The sequence below is a fragment of the Podarcis muralis genome, chromosome 13 (genome assembly GCF_964188315.1).
Source record: "Podarcis muralis chromosome 13, rPodMur119.hap1.1, whole genome shotgun sequence".
Lineage (NCBI taxonomy): Eukaryota > Metazoa > Chordata > Lepidosauria > Squamata > Lacertidae > Podarcis > Podarcis muralis.
The window spans coordinates 23,498,831-23,520,270 of NC_135667.1; the positions used below are offsets into that span (position 1 = coordinate 23,498,831).

A 21,440-nucleotide genomic window follows, 5' to 3' on the forward strand; every position below is an offset into this window, starting at 1 on the left:
GGTATATATATATATATATATTTTTTGAAGAAAAAGAAATTCAAGAAAGACCTGGTATCAGGTTGGTTTCAGTATCACCGTTATATGATTTTATATGACAAAAATCTTATTTCAAAATGAGGTTATAAAATGTTATGAGAATGGGATACTAAAGATTAATTAGCTAAGGCAAGAATGATACAGTGGGCTAAAGATTTAGGTCATAATATTGATAATGGCTTCTTGGGAGAAGTTATGGGAAAAGCATATGGAATTTACTGCTTGTTATACATTAAGAGAAAACTCTTATAATGATGTACAGGTGGTATTTAACACCAAATAAATTGACCAAGATGTATAAAAAAAAATGACAAAATTATCATAGAGAAGTTTTTGTGATAGATACAAGATATAATGCCGTAGAAAAGGTTTGAGTAAAACTCCTAAAATGACTCTTACTATATAGAGCTCCAGCCTATATAGAAGGGAGGTTTAGGAGGAGTTTTTCAACCTTTCCAGATTGTGCTATTTAGCTAGGAGAGAAGGAACACATTGGGAGAGGATGGGAAGGAAAAACTTTGCCATCAGTCACTTCTTGATTGTATTTTCGCAGAAGGGATTCAATTGCACACTAGAAATTTAGGTTTTCAGAGTTACAATTGATTACAGTGCTCTGTAGCTCTGATGCAATAATAATAATAATAATAATAATAATAATAATAATAATAATAATACATGAGAGAGAGGCACAAAATGTGGTTAGGAGACTGTCAGTGACGTGCACTAAAAAGTGTGAGTATGGGGACAAATGACTGACAGGAAGGCATGTAAATGAGCACAAATGAGGATGCTTATTCTTGCACTTCCCTGCAAACAAATCAGAACAGATGCTCAATAAATAAAGATCGGACATCGCCATAACCTTCTCAAGCAAATTAATGCTCAATAAACAGGTCGTAAGGAGCCCAGTGTAGTTTCTTTTTTAAAAAAATCATTGCATGCATCCCCCACCCTCATCCCTTGCTCCAGAATACTGTACATTTTTATTTATTCAAGCAGATTAATTCTCTTCCCACCTTCTTTCTTTTTTTATATAAAAAAATCCTGACACCTCCAGCATTTGGTGGTTGTTGTTTTTAAGCTGACACCTTCATTCTGTAGGTCCTGGAAATCAGTGACCACAGATCTTTTGTCAGGCTATTTTTTTTTAAAATGCATACAAATATACTTCTGCATACCTTGGAAATATATTGAAGATGTAGAAACTACTACCGTATTATTTGGTGGCTCTGTTCCTCCTCTAAACTTAGAGGCATCAAGCCACCCAAGAAAGTTTATGCTATATTAAAATAATGTTAAGTCTTCAAGGCGCCATGAGATTCTTTAATATTATTTAGTTGAGCTCAAACCCAGGAACACACAATTTTAGGAATTAGTTTCCAGTTCTCAGATGTTCAGAAACAGAAAATCTGGTAAAACATATTTTTGCACCATTTAAAGGACAGTCAGCTTACGGCAGTACTACAGTTGTTCTAGGGTTTTTTTCTGTGTTTTTTTTAAAAAAGGTATGTGAAGCAGTAGCTTTTAAAATTGTTGACAAGGATTGCATTGAGAACACTGATCACAACTCACACAAGCACTGAATGAAGCGTTAGTTGTTTCTCATTTTAATTTTTATTTCCAGTTTCAAATTTTCTACAAGAAAAACAATAAAAAAATAGAAAACTCTAGAAGTTGTCAAGCTCCCTGACATGCCAGTTCACTACAGAAACAGGGCTCTGTTCCTGGGTCACTACAGAGATAACATACTGGCACTGGGTTTGCTTGCTTGCTACGCACACAAGAGACTGTAGCACCTGGTTGCTATGGAGACCAGGCCCCAACACAGGTGCTTGAAGTCCCCTTAGGCCAAGAGTGGCTGGTGCGGCCTGCCCTGCCTCTGTGGCACTCGACAGGGTAAACAGGCTAATGGAGACAGGGCTCCTGTGTTATTAAAGGGGGGATTTTGAAAGGGCCAGCTTCTCCCGCCATAGCAGCAGCACCACGGAGAGGGAAAGCTGTGCCCGCAGAAATGCCCCTCTTTTTACAAAAACGGTATACACCACAGGTGTCTTGTTCCCTACGGGGCCTATCAACCCTATGTTTGTGCCAACAATGAGGTCCTGAAAGGGCCAAATTTCTCAGACAGTGGCACTGATAGGAAGCAGCATCAAGCCCAGAACTGAGGCGAGAACAAGGCATTGGAATCCAATGGACTCCAGCCACCTCACCCCAAAACCCTGTTTGACTAAAAAAGACTTTTAACAGCATCGCTGCCCCTTAACCAATTTCACACCCCAGCCGTTATCACAGCTTCTCCCTTCTACATCCCAAGGTTGACACTTTTCCTGACAGGTCTTCTGTACCGTTAACAGTTCCATGACAGAGAAGATCTACACCTCTTGAATTTCCGCCTGCCTCGCTGCTGTTAAAGACACAGAAACCTGTTTCCAAAAAGACAACCCTACTACCTTCTAATTTGACGCCTCTCAACAGATGGGTGCATGACCCTGTCATTTGTGGAGTGGCATCTTACTAGCTGCCTCTTCTGGTCTCTGCACCTCTATACTACAAATGTAAACAGGTCTGAAATTGGTTCAACTGTCTTGTGAAGCTGCCTTTTATTGCGCAGGACTATTTATTGATCCATCGAGCCCCATGTTTTCTGCTTTAATTGGCTGTGTCCATTCAAGGTCTCTGGCAGCGGCCTTTCCGAGCCTTGCCTCTTTTGGCTAGAGATACGAGGGACTGAACCTGGGACCTTAATGCATGCAAAGCATGGGCTCTACCACTAAGCTAGGGGCTATCCAAGACCCTCCCCGTGAACTCTGGGAAGCGTAGATTCGTAGGGTGCTTGAGAATTCTTTATTAGAGATTGCTGCTTCATAGAAAGGAGCTACAGTTCCCAGGGTCCCTTGCTTGAGAGCCGCCATGACAGTTAAACAGGCTCGAAACTGGTTTATATATGCAGAGTAGACATACTCAGGCCTGCACTGGCTCCAGCTGCAACTCCATGAGGCCTTGGCCTGTCTTAGATGTCTCCTGGTGTGGGCCCTTTTGGACCTTGGGGGCAGGCAATTCTTCCTCTGCTCTTGGCTCTTCAGAGTCTTGCGACAGGTTCTCCCAATCTTGGTTAGCTGGTGCGGCTCCAGGAGAGAGGCTGGCAACTATTGCTCGATCGGGCGTCCTCTTCCCGCGGGGCAACTCAGGCCGGGGAAGCTCTCCCTGGTCTTCCGAATGCCAGAGGTTCTGAGGTTTGGTCATCTCCCCTTTTGGACTTAGAGACTCGGGTGCTTTCAGCTGGGGGCTCTGGGGTTCGGGCAGCTCCTCCTCCGCCACCCCCCGGGGTTTAGGGGCAGTGTGAGAGCAGCGGCGGGTTCGGGCTTTCCGGCTGTGGTGGACTTGGAGATGTAACTCCATGAGCTCCGGAGCCGAGGTGGCGAAGGGGCAGAACTGGCAGCGGTGGAGGGCTCCTCCCGCCAAAGCCGGGCGCAGCGACAGGTCCAGGGGCTGGAAGTCAGTCTTCCCATTGAGCAGCGGCTTGCGGCGGGATGGGCGGGACCGAGCTGCACCCAAGCTCCCGAGAGACAGGAAGGGCCCGTGGCTCTTGGCGAGCTGCGTGGCGGGAAAGGCAGGGACTGCGGTGGGAGCGAGGGGAATGTGGCACCGTTCCAGCGTTCCTGCCGCAGCAGCAGCTGCTGCAGCCGCAGCACTCTTCTGCTCCCGGTGATGGCGCTGCAAGTGGTACTTGAGAGAGCCAGACTGTGTGCCAGCATAGTCACAGTGAGGGCATTTGTACGGGCGCTCGCCTGCAAGGAGAAATGGTAGAGGCAAGTTGGAAAGGCAGCGAACAAATGCAGTTTCCTAGACAGTTGACTTTGGACCTGGCAGCCCTTGGTTCAAGCTCCACCTCTGAGCCAAACTAACCGAGGGACTTTACATGAATCATTCTCTCTCAGTTTCTCCAAACTATAAAACAGGAATAAAGGCAACCTTGCAGAGTTGTGCAAAAAGCATCAACCATCTACTGTGTGATCTTCAGATCAGAATCTTACTATTCACCCAGTGTTTAAGACACATGGGGAAGGCCCCACTTCAAGTTCTACCTGTTGAGGAGGTTAAATCAATGAATAGGCAGAGCAGGGCCTTTGGGTTGTGGCACCACAACTTTGCATTTCCTCTCTAAGGTGGAGAGCCTCGCAAGGAATGAACAGACAAAATATGAAGCATCCTTGCAAATAAGTCGGTCTGGTGTGGTGAATGTTTTCAATCCCCTGCAAGGAAGCTCTCACAGACCAGCCACTGTCTCTTAGCCTAACCTACCCCGCAAGGTTGTTGGGAGAATAAAATGGAGACGACAACTATGTGAGTTACCTTGAGCTCCTTGAAGGAAAGGTGGGATATAAAGTGTAATAATAAATAAATAAATGCCCCCCAAAGTTGTTAGCTCAAAAAACATTTTATCAGCCTACTAATCTAGTTTACCATTTTAATTGGTAGTTTTATACATAATATATATTTGTTTGTGCTGGCTTTTTGTAACCAGTTTTGAGTTGCCATACGGAAAGGATAGGCAGCCTAAACTGAGATCAGCAGAGAATGCTGCTCCATGTCTCCACTTGTGCCACTGCTTTGCATGTCTGGTGAAAGCAAAGGAACAGGCAGTACAGTTGTACCTCGGAAGTCGAATGGAATCCGTTCAGGAAGTCCATTTGACTTCCAAAACGTTCAGAAGTCAAGGCACGGCTTCCAATTGGCTGCAGGAAGCTCCTGCAGCCAATGGGAAGCTGCGGAAGCCCTGTCAGCCGTTCGGGTTCCAAAGAACATTCACAAACCGGAACACCCACTTCCAGGTTTGCGGCGTTCGGGAGCCAAAAGGTTTGACTCGCAAGGCGTTCGTCAACCAAGGTACAACTGTACAGAGGTCTGAGCTGCCTCTGATGGTATCAGGTTCCACCCGTGTGGTATGCAATGCCTCTGCAAGATACAGAACGGGGGGGGGGGGGGGGAGACCTAGCAAGTACCAGCCTTATTGCACATTTCCACCGGTTTAGGCAAACCCTACGCCACTGTTGCCGCATCTTGATCTTACCTGTGTGGACACGGAGGTGCACCTTTAGATGGTGGGAGGATCTGAAGGACTTCCCACAGAAGGGACAGTCTTTCCCAGTGCCCCGCCGGGAGCCGTCCAGGCGCGACTGCCCTTGCATGTCTGGGGAAAACACAGCAAGGAGGAAAGATTTTTAGTATGAGGGGACTGCAGGGTTTCTTGACCCTTCTCTATACGCTTTACATATGGATTCTCTGCCCCCTTTGCTCTTCTTTAGAGCTACAGAAACATAGTTTTTACCCCCCCCCCCACATCCATAAGTGCCACAGGTGTCTCACTTTTTCACCCCAGCACAGACCATGCCTTCGAAGACAACCATGACAGCTACATTGCAAGGTCTGGATCTGTACCTAATTTGTCACCTTTGTTTCAAAATGTAGCCCAACATAGTAGCTGCAAAAAATGATGACTGCTCTAAATGGGGGTGGGTGGGTTGTGAATTGAAAATAAACACCAATGACAGAAGGTTGGCTGCCTTGGGTAAAGATTACATGGAATGTTTTAGAATAATAATAATAATAAATCATTGCAACTGTTCACAAACATCACACACACCATGCAGTGATGTGTCAAAAAAATGGTGGCATTTTTTATGTTTTTAGAGATGGAAATAGAAAAATAATCATTTGTGACAACAGAAGTTGACTTTGATAGGTTGGTTTGATTTTTTAAAAAGAGATATTCTGTTTGTTATATTAACATCTGACCGTGTTGTCATCTTTTCCACTTATTTTTTCTTAGTCATATGGCGCGCATATATATATATCAATTGACTGGAAAAATTGATACTGCACCCTCATACACCAAGTCTAAAATAAAAACCATTTGGTCAGCAACATGGTTTCACATTGGCTTGCTTCAAACAAACCATAATTAACATTAACCACAACTTGTCAGTTTAGATGACAAGCTGTGGTTAGGCAAAAGCTTTCAAACTCATCCTAATGGAAGAGCAGGAGAGGGAGAGCACGGCCACAAGATCCTGAGGCTCACTTCAGCTCATTCACATCACTCCAAACTATGGTTTAGCTCAAACTTTTGCATGAAGAAGCGAGGGGTGGAAAGCACAACTGCTAGTTATTCCATTCCAAGTTGCTAGGCAACCTCACCATGCTTCCTTCCCTTCTCTTTCCTGTAAAAGGTTCTGCCAAAGGACAGAAGAAGTAATACTTGTGGGTAGCTGAAAGTGAGAATGATGGAAGTATTGGGTACTTGTCAGTACTGAGGCCCAAGTTAGCTAGCTGACTGACTGTTGGTTCATGCTGGTCTTGTGGGGAAGAGGAAATGCACTACAAATGCATACAAAGCACAAAATGAGGCCATGATATTTTTGGAATGGTGAACATGTTTTAATGCACCCTCAGGTGGAAAGAGATGGAATTTACTACACTAAACATAACAACCTCAAAGCCTAGTTTCCAATTATTCTAACCAGTGTGGTAAATCCCAGCTTTCGCCACCTGAGGGCATATTTAAGCAACACATCCACCATACAAAAATGACATGGTAAAAATCACCTCATGGCGGTGACACAGCATGTGATTCATGCCTTACATTTTTTTAAAATAGCTAAACAATGTGGCGGACTTGAGAATTAGGACATTTCTACATCATAGGCTTAAAATGGCTTAATAGCCCTTTTCTCTAATCAGGAATTGGTAGGAACTGCTGTTCTGTGGAGGGAGGAGTTACAGGTTCCAGAAAAGTTCTCAGAACAATTATCACAGTTCCCCAGGTTTACTGGGAGAACAGCAAAACAGTATGGCTTCTAGAACACTGAAACAGATATGCATTTGTTGTGCGGATATGTGCTTTGAAGGAATGTTGTAAAACCACTTGGGGAAGTATTTATTTGCATCAAAGCAGTTTATTTCCTTCAAGACACAGAGTTTGAATTTTCCTCATGCAGAATCTGGGTGTGGGTGCATGTGGGTGCTTATGCAGAAAGCTACAAGGTCTCATGACACCAACATCCCCTTGCCCAAACTTGTTTTAACTGGGAGGCAGAGGTGAGACACCGTACAATCATGCAAAACTGTGCAGAGCAGTGGGGAAATGTTTCAGTTACACCAACTAATATTTTGAATACTGAGAGCTATTGTTTGGGTATCACAGAACTCTTGCTCATTCTGAGGTAAAATTTGTAGATAACTGCATGCCAGGCTTGTTGCCCTTCCCAGAATTCCATGCATGGTAGCTTTACAGGGTTTTTGTTAGTTGGTTTATTTTGTATTTTATATTATAAGCATTCCGTTGTTTAGACCAAAGTGGTGTCCTGTAGATATTTAAGGACTACAGTTCCCATCACCCCTGACCACTCGGCCATGCTGGATGGGGCTGATGGGAACTGGTGTCCAAAAGCAACTGGTCAACTCCATGTTGGCTATCCCTTTAGGCTAGTTACTTAAATGTTTTAAAGAATTTAGTAGTATCCTATTTGGTGGGATGTGCTCTGATATCCAATGGCATCATCAGCCTCCTGCGCAGTTCTGTTAGAGGGCTGGAGGAAAGGTGGACATCAGTAAGTACATGGGTCTTGCCCTGCTTCTGCCTTGGATGCTACCCAATAGTGGCAACCATGTCCCACCACACAGGCCGCTGCTAAACATCATTATTGTAAACATATGGTTTTGTTAAGCATTTTCCATCCAGTATGTTGCTTCCTTTGCTGGGTTTGGCCTACCGATACAATTCTATTAGTTTATTCCTGACCTTTATTCATATCCATCAACTGGACATATCCCTTAATCTCTTCCTCCACCCCTCACACATATCCTTTTATAAAACAAAGGGGGAAATGCAGTTTTCAGCTAAAAGCAGCCTAGCTATGGAATGTAACCCACCCACATCCTCATTTTTTTATTTTGCTAGAGGAAGCAGCTCAAAAGCACGGGTTGGTTTAGAATCTGAGGTTGCTTTGTGATATGTGAGACCCTCTTTGGTAGCCCCCACAAAAAAACAACCACCCCCAAATCCCAAAGCAGCTATGCTCTGCTTGTCCATACTTGCCCTTTTCCTCCTGGGTCAGCAGAGACGGACTGGTGTTGGCTGCTGTGGAGGCTCTGACATTTGTGGGGAGCCAGTGTCCTGCGAGAAGGTGAGAGCCCAGCGACTGCCCCTTGCTCCACTCCCTCTCTCGGGACAGGTGGCTCTGTCGGTGCAAGGCCATCTGTTGGAATGTGCCGAAGGTCCGGGAGCAATCTGGGCAGCGGTGGCTCCCTCCTGGGTCCTCTCTCACCAGCTTGGAACCTCCTGCGTAAGAGCGCTCCCTCCACTGCTGGCCACTCTCCACCGCCCGAGCCGTGGCCTGCAGCCGCTCAGCGCAGCTGGCATCGCCATAGCCCAAGAAATTGCCCGTGCTGGCCTTATCCGTGGGCCGAGGGGAGAGGAGGGAAGGGTAGAGGGCCTCACAGCCGACGAGTAAGCTTTGGGCGGACCGGCCTGGGCCGGGCCCTCTTTGTTCGCTCTGGAGGCCTAGCTTGCTGAGATGAACCTTCATGTGGTTCTTGAGGAACCACGGCTCCTTGAAGCCACGCCCACACACCTGGCACTTGTGGTCAAAGGAGTCTTTGTGCTTCCGCATGTGACCCTTGAGGAACCAGGACTGGGTGAAGGCCTGGCCGCAAACCTGGCAGCGGAACTCAGTGGGTGCAGCGGCTGAGGGAGCGGCAGGGGCAGAGGCCGGAGGGGCAGACGGGGCGGCTGCAGCGGGGACAGGGGCAGGAGGGGTGGGCAGCCGGGCGGCCGGGAGCCCATGGGCTTGCTGGTTGTGCCACTGGAGTTCCACCTCCTGGGCGGCGGCAAAGGAGCACTGTCCACACTTGTAGGGCTGGTGGAGGATGCGGAGGTGGCGGTCCCGCTCGCCGGCGGTACGGAACTTGCCCTTGCAGAAAGGGCAGCGGAAGGTGGGCAGGGGTGGAGGCGGAGCAGGGGCAGCTTGTTCTTCTTCTTCTTCCTCTTCATCTTCCTCCTCCTCCTCTTCCTCCTCCTCCTTCTCCTCCTCTTGCCCCCGCAAAAGTGCCCGCTCCTCCAGCTCAAGCAGCAGGCGGCTCTGGTGGCTGAGGCGGGCACGGGCCTCGGGGCAGTGGGAGCGCAAGTGGAGGCGCAGGCTGGCACGCTGCCCTGCCCGGTGGCCGCAGTAGGGGCAAGTGAGAGGGGAGGAGCTGGTGTGGATGCGCGTGTGCAAGGCCAGGATGCTGTTGAAGCGGAACCGCTTGCCGCAGATGGGGCACGGGTAAGGGCGGGCTTCGCCCCCAGGTCCCCCCGGCCCGTTGGAGTAGCGTTGCAGATCCAGCTCCCCGTTGAAAGCCAGGGTGTCCGCTCCATCACACGAAGAGGGGGAGGAGGATGGGGAAGAGCGGGTCACACTGGCTGAGTGGGCAGAAGGCAACTGGTAATCTGCACCCTGCAGGAACGAGAAGGAGGGGAAAGGCAGTGGAAGCCTCAGCATGGAATGACACACACACACACTGCCAAAAAAATTCCTCTTTCACACCACTGCTGTTCCAGTGTAACTAAACAGCTCACTGCTGGAGAAAGGAGCAAATGAAGCTAAATCTGTACGCAAAGCAGCACTGGCCAGGCAGGCAGCCTGCAGACACCCTTCCCTGCTACTGCTTCTCCATGCAAGCTCCTAGGGGAAGCAGACAAGGTGTTGCTACAAAAGCAGCTTGCAACCTAGCAGCTGATAACACAGCCACGTGGTATTCCCTCATATGAAGGCCAAGCTCCGTTTGTACGGGCAAGGGGTGACTCAAGTGTCTCTTCCAGCAGGGATTAGGTGCCCAAACCTAATCCTTTGCCACAGTGGAGGTTGCAAAACTGAAAGCCAGTCAGTCTATAGGTTTGCTGCAAAGAGACGTCATGCTGAGGGAGCTTCGCTGGGAACCCAACAAGGGGAAGAGCAGTAAGACCCATTGCTGAGACTAGAGATAAAGGAAACATTCTCCAGAGCTAGGCTAGTAAAAGCCTGGCCCATAGGCACCAAAGGAGAAATGACCTTTACAACCCCAGAACCTTTCTCTGGATTTTACCCCAATTGCTGGCTTCCTCTGCCACAGCAGGGAACAGTTTTTCCCTCTTGAATGTGATGGGGAAATGGTGCTTCATTACATTCCAAAAGACTCTTTGACAGGAGATGAGCTTCCTCCTCCTTTCAGTTTTTGCCCATTCTCCTGTTCCTGCTCCAACTGGAATGTGTTCCACCCCCATGCCAATTGACACCAACTGCCCTGTGGGAAGGAACAATATTTGCCCATGGGAAGCCCGTAAGAATGCAGATGAAAAAGGCATTGGAGGCTTCTCCTGTCCCAGATGGACCGTCCTTCCCCACCCTAAACAAAGAAAATCGTACCAAATGACACCAGCTGCCCTGTGGGAAGGATCCTAATGAACTGCTATGCTAGGATACTATTTGGCTGTAATTTCATTGCTATATTTTGATTTGAATGTAGCCTGCCTGGGAAGGATTTGTATCAAAGGTGGAAAAGAAAACAAAAAAAAAACAATGCAACAATGTGTGTGTGTGTATAGCCTCCCTATTAAAAGTAATTAAGTCATGTCATTCCATTACATCCATTAGAGGGCGAATGGAAGTAATTTTTCTAGGCTTTGACTTTCAGCTTGGGAAAAATGATACAAGATCTTCCCATTTGAAGGGGGGCGGAGATTGGAGAAAGAAGATCCTACTTTCCAAACTAATTCATGATAAGCCTGGGAGAGCTTGCCCATCTCTAGCTGAGACAGTGTGGCTGACATGCAAGGGCATTTAAGTCCCTCTCCTAGGCAGCCACACCTAACTCTGGTCTTCTGGCTTACCTCCATGATGCTCCTGATCACATGCTTCAGTCGTTGATTGGTGAAAGGGCAGCACGGAGGATGTGACCTGACATCTCACACCTGATAGGCAGGTAGGCGGGAGCATGGGCTGCAGGAAAGGGGAGAAACGGAAGGGCTTTAGCTCAGAGGTCAAACATCTGATTTGCATGCAGGAGGTCTCAGGTTTAATCCTCAACATATCCAGATAGGGAGAGGAAACACTCCCTTGTCTGAAACCCTGGAAAGCAGCTGCCAGCCAATTCTGAGCTAGATAGGACTTGGTATATCAGGCAGCTTTTCATGCTTCTACTAAAAAAAGAATTTCAACAAGAAAAGCTCAGGCCTTCTGCGCACAGTTGCCATTTTGCAGTGCTTACTATTTGACGAATACCATTAATTCTTCATTCACAAGGACTTAATCTGTGCCACATCCAGAGAGCTATCTTGGCACATTTCTGCTGCCGAGGCTTAACCCTGGAACTTGTAGTGTAGGACTGAAGTACCCCTGGATTTGCCCAGGGTGCATTTTGCTCACCACTGAATACGTAAGAGCAGGGAAGGGAACTCTGCAAGTTGGAACTCCCAACTCCCATTGACCGCAGCCAGCATGACCAATGGGCAGTTGGGAGTTTTAGCCCACAGCGTCGGCAAGACCACCATCATGCTCCCCAATCCTGACATAAGAGACCCCAAACATCAGGGGAAGGGGTTCAAGTGCAGAGAGATTTGTTGACATGAGCTTGAGTATGTTGTTGTTGTTGTTGTTTAGTCGTTTAGTCATGTCCGACTCTTCGTGACCCCCCTGGACCAGAGCACGCCAGGCACTTCTGTCTTCCACTGCCTCCCGCAGTTTAGTCAAACTCATGCTGGTAGCTTTGAGAACACTACCCACCCTAATTTCCACATGCAATGTGCATGATTTAAGTTGGATTTAACCTGTTTTAGGAACCAGAGAGTGAGGTGAGAAAGTTGTAAACCTTGAACTGACAGCACAGCGGTCCTTATTCTATCTCTATGGAACAGAGCCTTTGGAACCTTGCAAGTATTTTGCCCATTTTGTGTCTCAGACCAACATTCCTGGGGATGCTAAGGCAGGACTGGTCCAGCAGTAAGATGAAGGAAGGAAGCCAAGCCAGATAATACACTGCCAGGTTGCAATGGAGATTTTTGTCTGCCACGCAGCTTAGTGCCTCTGAAGTAAAAAACAGGGCGTAGCCATGGCTTCTCTTCACTGCTGCCCCTCCCTTGGCCCTGCCCAACCTCTCTTTTCCCACCTTCTGCAGCAGGAAATTATTTCACCACCTTGCAAGCCAAAAGAGAGAGTGAGTGGCAGGAGAAGTGTGGGAAAAGCCTCAACTGCATCTTCTTTCACTGCAGAGTTTGTACAAAGTCTGACAAGAATGCAGGGAAGGGCAAAACATCCCTGGGGGAAATTTATTTCCTGATCTGACTGCCTGTTGAATCCGTCAAATCTTACCCCAATGAATCATCCAAAGGAAAATTTGTGAGGTAAAGGTAGGGGCGCTTGGTTTGGCTCAATGGATGACCTCAGTGGAGTCTCTAGCTCACAGGCTGGGTGCATCCCTTTGAGACCTCCCTTGCAGCCTCTCCTTCTGGGCCCCACACCCTCAACTTCTATGCTGACTGTGGAGAGCTCATTGGAGGAAGGAGTGGGATACAAACAGGCAAAGTGTGTGTTAACAACTCCCATACCATGAAATGTCTCTCAATGTTTCACGGTACAAGTGCTTGCACGTAAAACATCCCATTGTTTTTGCAGAGTTCAGCAGAACATGCACCCACGGCTCCGAATAACAGAAAACCTACGCTTCCACAGAAGCTAATAAAAACAGAAACACTTGGCTCTGCAGTTCATGAAATTGAAACAAAAATGCATAACTCTATAGGGTGTTCTTCGGGCTTCTGCGAGCACCATTTCAAGATATTCCAGCTCAAAAGGAATAAATTGGGATCATGCCTGTAAGAGACAGGGGGGAAACAAAACAGCAGTGCTCTATACCCTACTCCTTTCCCGACAACCATTAGTTGACCTACTGTGATGTCAGGGAATGTTCACAAACATTCAAGTGTCCGGGGTGTCTGCTTCTGTGAGAGCAATTAAACTTTGGCTGTGAGGAACATTCTGCACAGAGCAAAGGACAGTAGGGGCGAAAAGCTGTTGCAGGGTGGGGGAATACAAGACAGAGTGGCTAAAGGAAAGGAAACTGGGGGCTAGGAAGCACAGCTCTAAGGGAGAGAGGAGAAGAGACAGATGTGAGAAGACAATGCCAGAAGTAGAGGGAAAAGATCAAGCAAAACTGGGTGGGGATAGAGGAACTGACACAGTGCTGGTTGCCACCTTTTTTTTAATGACAAGAAGCTCCATAGCTTTATTTTACCTCAAGTCTAAAATCCTGATGATGCAGAAGACAAAGGACAGGGAACTAACTGCACACCAAGATACAGACATGTGATATGCCCCAATACCATAAGCAGGTGTGGTCTGATCAACATGTTTACCCAAACCTCGCTCCCACTCTGCCTGAGGCAAGGCTGTCATCTTCTACAATTCTATGCATGTGGAACTCAAGCTATAATTTATGGCAAAAAAACACCCCACAATATATGGATTCTTTGGAACCTCCTTTCTCCTGAAGCAGATGCAAACAAGCACAGCCCTCCTATCCTATTTCTCTCTCTTTCTCTCCCCACCAGAAGACAATAACTGGAGAAAAGGGGAGAGAAAATAAGGTTACTTTCAGAGGGTTGCCTCCCAAAAGTACTGTATCGGGATCCACTGGAAGCAGTGGCGTAGCGTGGGGGGTGCAGGGGGGCCGGCCGCAACATCTGGGGTTAGGGCAACTCCACGGGTTAGGGGGCGCAAATCCACGGGTTGGGGGGCGCAAATCCACGGGTTAGGGGGCGCAAATTACTTGCCTTGCCCCGGGTGCTGACAACCCACGCTACGCCACTGACTGGAAGGAGGTGCATTGAAATCCAGTCTTCAGTTTTTCTCACTCTGGCCTACATCAGGCTTTGAATGGTCACTGGGCAAGGTGTCCTTACTGGGCCTGTTTCCTGTGTGGGTTCACCTCCCCTTCACTTGCCTTCTTCCTTCAATCCACACAGTAGCTGAAAAGCTGAACAGGCAGCAATGGTTAGGAGGAGCATCAGTGCTAAACCAGGGGGCTCTAGGGGCTGGCAGTGGGCTCCCTGCCGGGGTGCGGGCTTTGTGAGTGCCCAGCAATGCCGCCTCCTGACGCAAGGCCTATGTGTCAGGTCTGGATGTGGCCTCACCTCAGGAGTAGAATCATAGAATCATAGAGTTGGAATAGACCACAAGGGCCATCGAGTCCAACCCCCTGCCAAGCAGGAAACACCATCAGAGCACTCCTGACATATGGTTGTCAAGCCTCTGCTTAAAGACCTCCAAAGACGGAGACTCCACCACATTCCTTGGCAGCAAATTCCACTGTCGAACAGCTCTTACTGTCAGGAAGTTCTTCCTAATGTTTAGGTAGAATCTTCTTTCTTGTAGTTTAGATCCATTGCTCCGTGTCCACGTCTCTGGAGCAGCAGAAAACAACCTTTCTCCCTCCTCTATATGACATCCTTTTATATATTTGAACATGGCTATCATATCACCCCTTAACCTCCTCTTCTCCAGGCTAAACATGCCCAGCTCCCTTAGCCGTTCCTCATAAGGCATCGTTTCCAGGCCTTTGACCATTTTGGTTGCCCTCCTCTGGACACATTCCAGTTTGTCAGTGTCCTTCTTGAACTGTGGTGCTCAGAACTGGACACAGTACTCCAGGTGAGGTCTGACCAGAGCAGAATACAGTGGCACTATTACTTCCCTTGATCTAGATGCTATACTCCTATTGATGCAGCCCAGAATTGCATTGGCTTTTTTAGCTGCCGCGTCACACTGTTGGCTCATGTCAAGTTTGTGGTCAACCAAGACTCCTAGATCCTTTTCACATGTACTGCTCTCAAGCCAGGAGTAGGGACCTTCCTCAGGCTCACATTCTCCTCTTTGCAACCTCAGAGTTCAAGGACACATTCCAGTCACACAAAGCCACTCAAGAAGGGTGTGAAGCAGAGCTGGTGCCAGGTGTGGCCTGAGGGGAGGGGATGTGGTTCAGGGGGAAGAGTCCCAAAGGGCCAGGCTGACACTTGGAGGGCCACATTTGGCCCTGAGGCCTATGGCTCCCCACCCCTGCCTGTAGATTGCAGCAAGTGATGGCAGTGGCAGTGGGGTAAGGCTAGCTGGTGAGGGAGGTTGTGTTTGCGGGTGTTCTCCTCTCATTCCCTGCAATAGTTTCCTCCCTGGATAAGGAAAGAGAAGACTGACAAAATCCTTGAAGAGCCCAGCTATTTAAAATATTTTACCAAGCTCAGTATGTATGGATGCATTCAGGCAGCCAAGTCAAATACATGATGACTGTAAATATGTTAGGAACCCAGGAAACAGGATGAGCGGCTGGCTCTTCCTACTACTTATTCCCTTGCTCTGCAATGGGCCCGCTACACAGTTTTCAGGCATGCCCTGCTCCTACAAATCCCACAACCCTAATTCAAGAGGAGCCGAGAGAGAGAGAGAGAGAGAGAGAGAGAGAGAGAGAGAGAGAGACTTACAAGTGCATTTATGCAACAGTTGGATTAACAAGTCATTTTATTTTATTTTTATTGCACTTTTGTTGCCCTCCTCCTCAACTTCAAAGAAGCTCGCAGGCAGAGAGTACCTGGATTTCTTCCTGCCTTTTTATGAACACAAGTCCTATTGGCTGAGAAATGGTACATAGCCCAGAGCCAAGCAGTAAGTTTCACAACTGAATGAAGATCTGAACCCAGGTCTCCACAAGCCTAACTCTTTAAACACTACACCACAGCAATTATCCCATTCCCTCCTCCCCAAAGCCTGTAGTTTTGTGAGGGATCTCTTTAAAAAGAAAACAAAAAGCATCTTTTGCACCCTCACCCAACTCGCAACTCCCAGATTTTTTAGGAGCAGTCCTGACTATTATAGTGACATAAATCCTACAGTGTCTTCAGGATCTGACCCATCCAGTCTGATTTGGAATTAGAGCTGGGCTTCAGGGCTAATTTGATTATAAAGGGCTTGGAGCTGATAGTAGGTTTGATCTGGGATCTTCATTACACAGTGATTGGCTTGGGATATGACCTTTCTCTTTCCCCAAAGCAGTAGCCTTCAATGGGATGCAGGACTGGTGTGGTGAAACAATCCCTGCGCAAATTGGGTTAGCAGCTCACCAGACTCCACTGTCCTTAGAAGAGCAGGGATGGGACAAAGAGGGTGCTCCCTTGCCAAGCGCCCTCCATGATGTCATTGCTCTTGCCGCCCTCCACATGTTGAGGGGCTGAACTTCCGCAGCAGGGAGCCTGTTCTATTTGTGTTGGTTCCCCACAGAATTCAGATTTCTGATCTTCCAGGGACTCCCAATCACACAAGGGAGCCTACACATGTTCAACAGGCTCCCCCCATTGCAGGGTTCAGCTCCCAACACCTGAAGAGCTGTAGGCATGGTGACACAACAAAAGGTGCAGCACTCTCTTGTTCTTTCCCTCATTTGATTGGGGGGGGGGAGTGTTTGAAGAGGCCCATTTTCTGTGCATAATAAATAACAATCCTTTGCCTGTGAACCAAAGTGCCTTTGTGTTGTGTTCTCTGGTCAGGCCCACCAAACTGATATTGTGACCCACACTCTTAAAAAGGGGTTCCTCACCTCTGCTTTAGGTTACATCACTACTAGAACACTGTACAAACACTCAAGGCTGCAAGGATCTCTGATGAACTAAGCACAATTGATGCATCCCAGCTGGCTCCCAGATCTAGGTAACAAAACACCGGCAGAATCGTAAGATAGGATCCTGCATTAATTAATCTGAAATGAACAACCACCTCTTGGTTCTGTACTCACAATTACAAGCAGGAACTGGAATCTTCACTTCAACCATAAAAATGAAAAACCAGCCCGTTAATCACACTGATTTACAGAAACAATAGGTTGGATAAATTGTGTAAAGAGGTAGCAAGTCCCAAGTACATCACTTTAAGAGTGTGCGCCTTAAAACCCCCGCATTCTAAGGAAAATGTCCAAATGCAATTTTACAGCTTGCAAGTACCTTCTTGGAAAAGGAAGCAGCTTTGATTTGTGCAAAAGCCAGCAAAAAAAAAGGGACTATAACAAGAAGCAAGGTGGTCCAAGGCCTGCAGATTCAAAACAGTCGGCTTTGGTGAAGGGGAGGGGGGTAGAAACCTTAGATGACATTCGCTGTAGGTTTGGCATGTGTGAATCAGAGCTGTGAATTCATAGTTATCATGTGACACCCCCCTCCCCTCCGGAAGGGCAACAGACCTCACAGAAGAAAAGAGAGCAACTATGAGAAACGTCTGTCTGGAGTTGATAGTCACACTGGAAAGGCAATACTTTTCACAGAACTGGCTTCCTGTGCACGTGGTTGAATGCTTCCTGCACCTACAAAAGCCAGCAGATCGGGGAGGTTCAGCTTGAGCTCTTCATATCTAGTTCCCTTGCTGAAAGAAATCTTTTCCTGTGGATGGACATTCAGTCTTGCCACCTACAATCTGGAGCGATAGAGCCCAGGAGCAGTTTTGTCAACACACCTGCTGTTTATAGAAATAATTCACAGCTAAAGACATGTGCCATAGCACCTGGTAGAAAAAAAGGAGATTATAACCTTTAACAAATAAAATTTAACCACAGCATTCATACAGCATCATAAGATTATGCATGTGAACAGCACTTCTTCCTTAATCCTGCAACCATCACCATCATTAGTAGCAGAGGTAGTACTAATAACCGTAGTAATATTTCTAGAATCCCTTTAAAGGCTACACATTTTACATAAAAATAAGCCATAGGCTCTACCCTCAGGTTTAGTTAAGACTTCTCTGGGAATGCACTTCACTTCTGATGGCAACTGTGTATGTATGTATCTTTCACAGCTTTTACACTCTCTGTAACACAGATGGCAATTCTTATCCCAAAGGAACCATGGTATCCTTAAAGCTTCTTAGGGGACCTCTACGCTACTGCAAATTCCTATTTGTTTTATACCAGTTTAGCTGTCAAAGCTCTCGAACTCCAGGAATCATGGGAATTGCAGTCTAACAAGAATACAAACTTCTGTTAGAGAGCCCTAGCATTCCTAACAGAACTACAGTTCCCAGGGTTTCTGGGACAGGTGGGGAACAGCATGACTATTTTTAACAGTTTAAGGCTGTGCTGGAGAAATGTCCTCATTACTCAAGGACAGCAACCCTTCAACTCTCCATAAACACTGGCCTGTTACGGGTTCAAGGGGTGAATCAGGGGTTGAAGGAACTGAAATGAGATTTGACAACCTGTGACAAAATCAGAGACTCTTTGACTCCCATGTTGTCCTGGGCTAACAGGTCATGTAAACTAAGATAGGGTTGTGATAGCTGCTAGGTGGAGTTCAGTGTGCCTCAGAGCAAATTTAGCAATCTTTGAATGAACTGAGACAGTAAGCAAGAGTGAGCAGAGACTCCCTGGAATTCTTTGCTTGTGTAGACAAAGAATATTATTTCAGAGTAACAAACTCGGGATAACATAACCTTGTATGAACAAGCCCTAAAATGGTTCATATAGGCTGAGTAAGGCAGCAATCATATGAGAAGCATAGAAACATTTCTCAGATGGAAAAAAAGACTCTGCCTTGCCCAACTTTTTATTATTGTCTGCAAGTGTTCTGTGCAACCTGAAAGCTTGCCATCTAGAAAGTCTTATAGTTTACCATACTGACTAATTATTTCCTTGCAAACGCTCTTCAAGAGAGGGGACACTTGCCCAATGGGCAGGCCTTAATCTTGTTTGTAAGTCAGCCTCTGATAAGGCAGGTCTGCCCTGTATTCTCATGTGGTGGCAGGGAGGGAGAGCTGAGGGTAGCTTGCTGTGGCTAGTGTAAGAGACACTCTGCACATCCTCTGAGGCACTCTTTTCTTTGTTATTAAGAACTAATAACAGAGTGCCTTGGACGATGTGCAGAGTGTCTCTTACACATGATTGTGCCCCGAGGCATATAAAAACAGGTTCTAACACTAAGCCGTGATTTTGGAACAGCACAGCAGGTACTATCCTGACACCTTTATTATAGAACATTCTGTTGCTTATAATGGTGGGTCTAGTTTGCAGAGAGAGTATTACGGGCCTGTTCTTCCCCTAGGTATTGCCAAAATCAAGCAGGAGGCCTTGTTCTCTTGCAGCAATGCAAGGCTGGTGGTATTCATAAGCCTGCATAAAAGATAGCTGATTCATTTTGGCACCTTGCCATGCTGGGCCTATAGCAGTACCCAAATGACTAATCTTTTTTTAAAAAACACACACACACACACACACACACACACACACACACACCATGAAGTCTTTTGGGCCTACTCAGTATTAGGGAGGCAGACAGTCCTGTCTTGCTTGTTTGTGCATACTATGGGGAGGGAGAGGTACATGATAATAGAGTGCAACTGTACCTAACGGGTGGTGTGTGTGTGTTGGGTGCCCATTTAGTCTTATTCAGAAACAAACAAGATGGCTGCTTCTTAGGGGAAGGCACCCTAAGGAAAAACGGGGCAGCTTTTCAAGGTTCCCCTGGGTCCCAGGAATAGGGATGGCGGCTGCCAGGCCTCAAGCCAACTCCCGCCAACTTTGAGGCCACGATGGAGTATGGGGGGAGGAGAGGGGGAAATATATCCATGGGAGCAGGCCAGTCCCCTCACTCACACCACAGCCCCGATTTGGCGTGTGAGAAGAGACAAGAGAGTGACTGTCCCAGCAAGACACAGAGCTGACCCCCCCCCCTTCCCGCCCCACACACCCTGAACAAAGGGAGCAGCTGCCTGAGCAAATGCTCCAGTGCACATTCCAGTGGGGGGGTGGGGTTTAGGATGAGTAAAGGGGGCTGTTCCAGTGATTAAGGGCTACCGAGTCATCACCCTTTAGACACCCCTCTCCCCACTTAAGTTTCAAGCTTCTGAGAGTCATAACTTAATAATCTTGGGTCATTACATCGGAGGACAGCCCCCCCCCCCGCGTGCGCATTCCATTTAGTGCCACTGAAAGGGTACAGAAATGTGGGATTGTGGGACAGCTCGGAACAACCCTTACAAAGTATGTGGGGCGGGGAGGGGGGGTTGAGGGAGAGGGGGATGCCCTAGAGATGGAGTGAGAGCATGGCCCTCTGGCCCTCCTCGCTGCAGCACCAGCCGCGATACACTCCCGCCCCACCGCACCACCCCTCATGGCTCCGAGCCACCTGCTATAGGAACCCCCCTCCCTTCCTCCCGCAGAAGCGACTTCACCCCAAATGGCCCCAAAGGGCCCACCCCCACCCCCCGCGCCACATTTCCCCCTACTCCGATTTCTGAAGCAGAGCCCCCCTTCTAAGTTGCAATCACAGTCACGTGGCTGGGGAGTTGCGGGGGGGGGGGGAGAGAGACGACGAGGAATAGTGGGGCTGGGGGTGGGGAGAGAAGGATCTATTAGAGAAAGACATGGAGGAAATCGACCGGGTCATTCGGGGATAACGAAGCCTGAGGCCGAGGCCGGGCGGTTTCCGTGCGCCGCCCAGGCGGTGCGCAACCCCACAGCTTGGCCCGGTTGCAGCCCCGCGGCCGGGTGACTTGCCCCCCACCCCACCCCGCGACGAAGATCGGAGCCCGGGCCTCGCTTCCCCTGCTGCCATGCACCTGCTCTGGGAGCCCCGGGGGTGGGGGAGAGAGAGGAGAGCCGAGTGGTCGGGCGGGTTTTCTGGGGAGGGGGGCGCACGGTGGGCGGGCGGACGGCGCGGCGCAGCGCAGCTACTCACCAAGGCGCACGGCGAGGCGGCGCGGAGGAGGAGGGGGGCGCTCCGGGGACCCGCCGCGTCGTCGGGGCTGGGCCGGGGCGAGCAGCCTCCCCGCCAGTGGGGCTCCCCCCTCTCCTCTTCTCTCCTCTTCGCCTTCCCTCTCTCTCTCACTCTCTCACTCTCTCTCCCTTCCTTCCTCCCTCCCTCTCTCTCGCTCCCTTCCTCCCTCCCTTCCATTGTACGGAGCCGCAGGCAGCGGCGGCGATTTGCATTTCTGAGCCTTGCGCGGCGAGGGATTGCCCGGCTCCATTGTGCGCTCTCGCTCGGCCGGGCGCGGAGGGGGCAGCCCTTCCCCGAGGGAGGGGGGCACTCTATGGGGAGAGAGAGGAATATGGGGAAAGAGGCACGCTGGGGCTAGAGTTGCCACTGCTGCCTCTCTGCGCTCTGCTAGGCCGTGGATTGCAAAACGGAACGAAAATCGCCACGGGAGTGGAAGCAAGCGCTGCCCCGGCACGGCGAAGGGCAATCTGGATCTTCCTTGCCATGGTGGCAGGGAATAAGTAGGAAGAAGGGGCACTGTCTCAACGCGGGGGGGGGGGGGGGGACGGACAGCGGGAAGGGAACAGTGTGGGATTAAACCTACCCCATG

At 48.6% G+C, this 21,440-nt stretch overlaps 1 protein-coding gene across 1 annotated transcript; it reads right to left on the reverse strand.

Moving 5' to 3' along the window:
* Window positions 1-1,634: 1,634 nt before the first annotated feature.
* Window positions 1,635-21,332, reverse strand: ZNF219 (zinc finger protein 219). Its single transcript, XM_028702440.2, has 5 exons — window positions 20,813-21,332; window positions 10,946-11,054; window positions 8,138-9,533; window positions 5,111-5,230; window positions 1,635-3,827 (listed from the first exon to the last, which is right to left on the reverse strand). The coding sequence occupies exons 2-5, from the start codon at window positions 10,949-10,951 to the stop codon at window positions 3,001-3,003; spliced, it is 2,349 nt and encodes a 782-aa protein (XP_028558273.2). The 5' UTR covers window positions 10,952-11,054; window positions 20,813-21,332; the 3' UTR covers window positions 1,635-3,000.
* Between the last annotated feature and the right edge of the window lie 108 nt (window positions 21,333-21,440).

Coding starts and splice junctions, on each gene's coding strand:
- ZNF219 (XM_028702440.2), bottom strand. Junction 5,231..8,137: donor GCTGACCCAGGAGGAAAAGG/GCAAGTATGGAC, acceptor TGTTTTCCCCAG/ACATGCAAGGGCAGTCGCGC. Junction 3,828..5,110: donor GCACCTCCGTGTCCACACAG/GTAAGATCAAGA, acceptor TTCTCCTTGCAG/GCGAGCGCCCGTACAAATGC.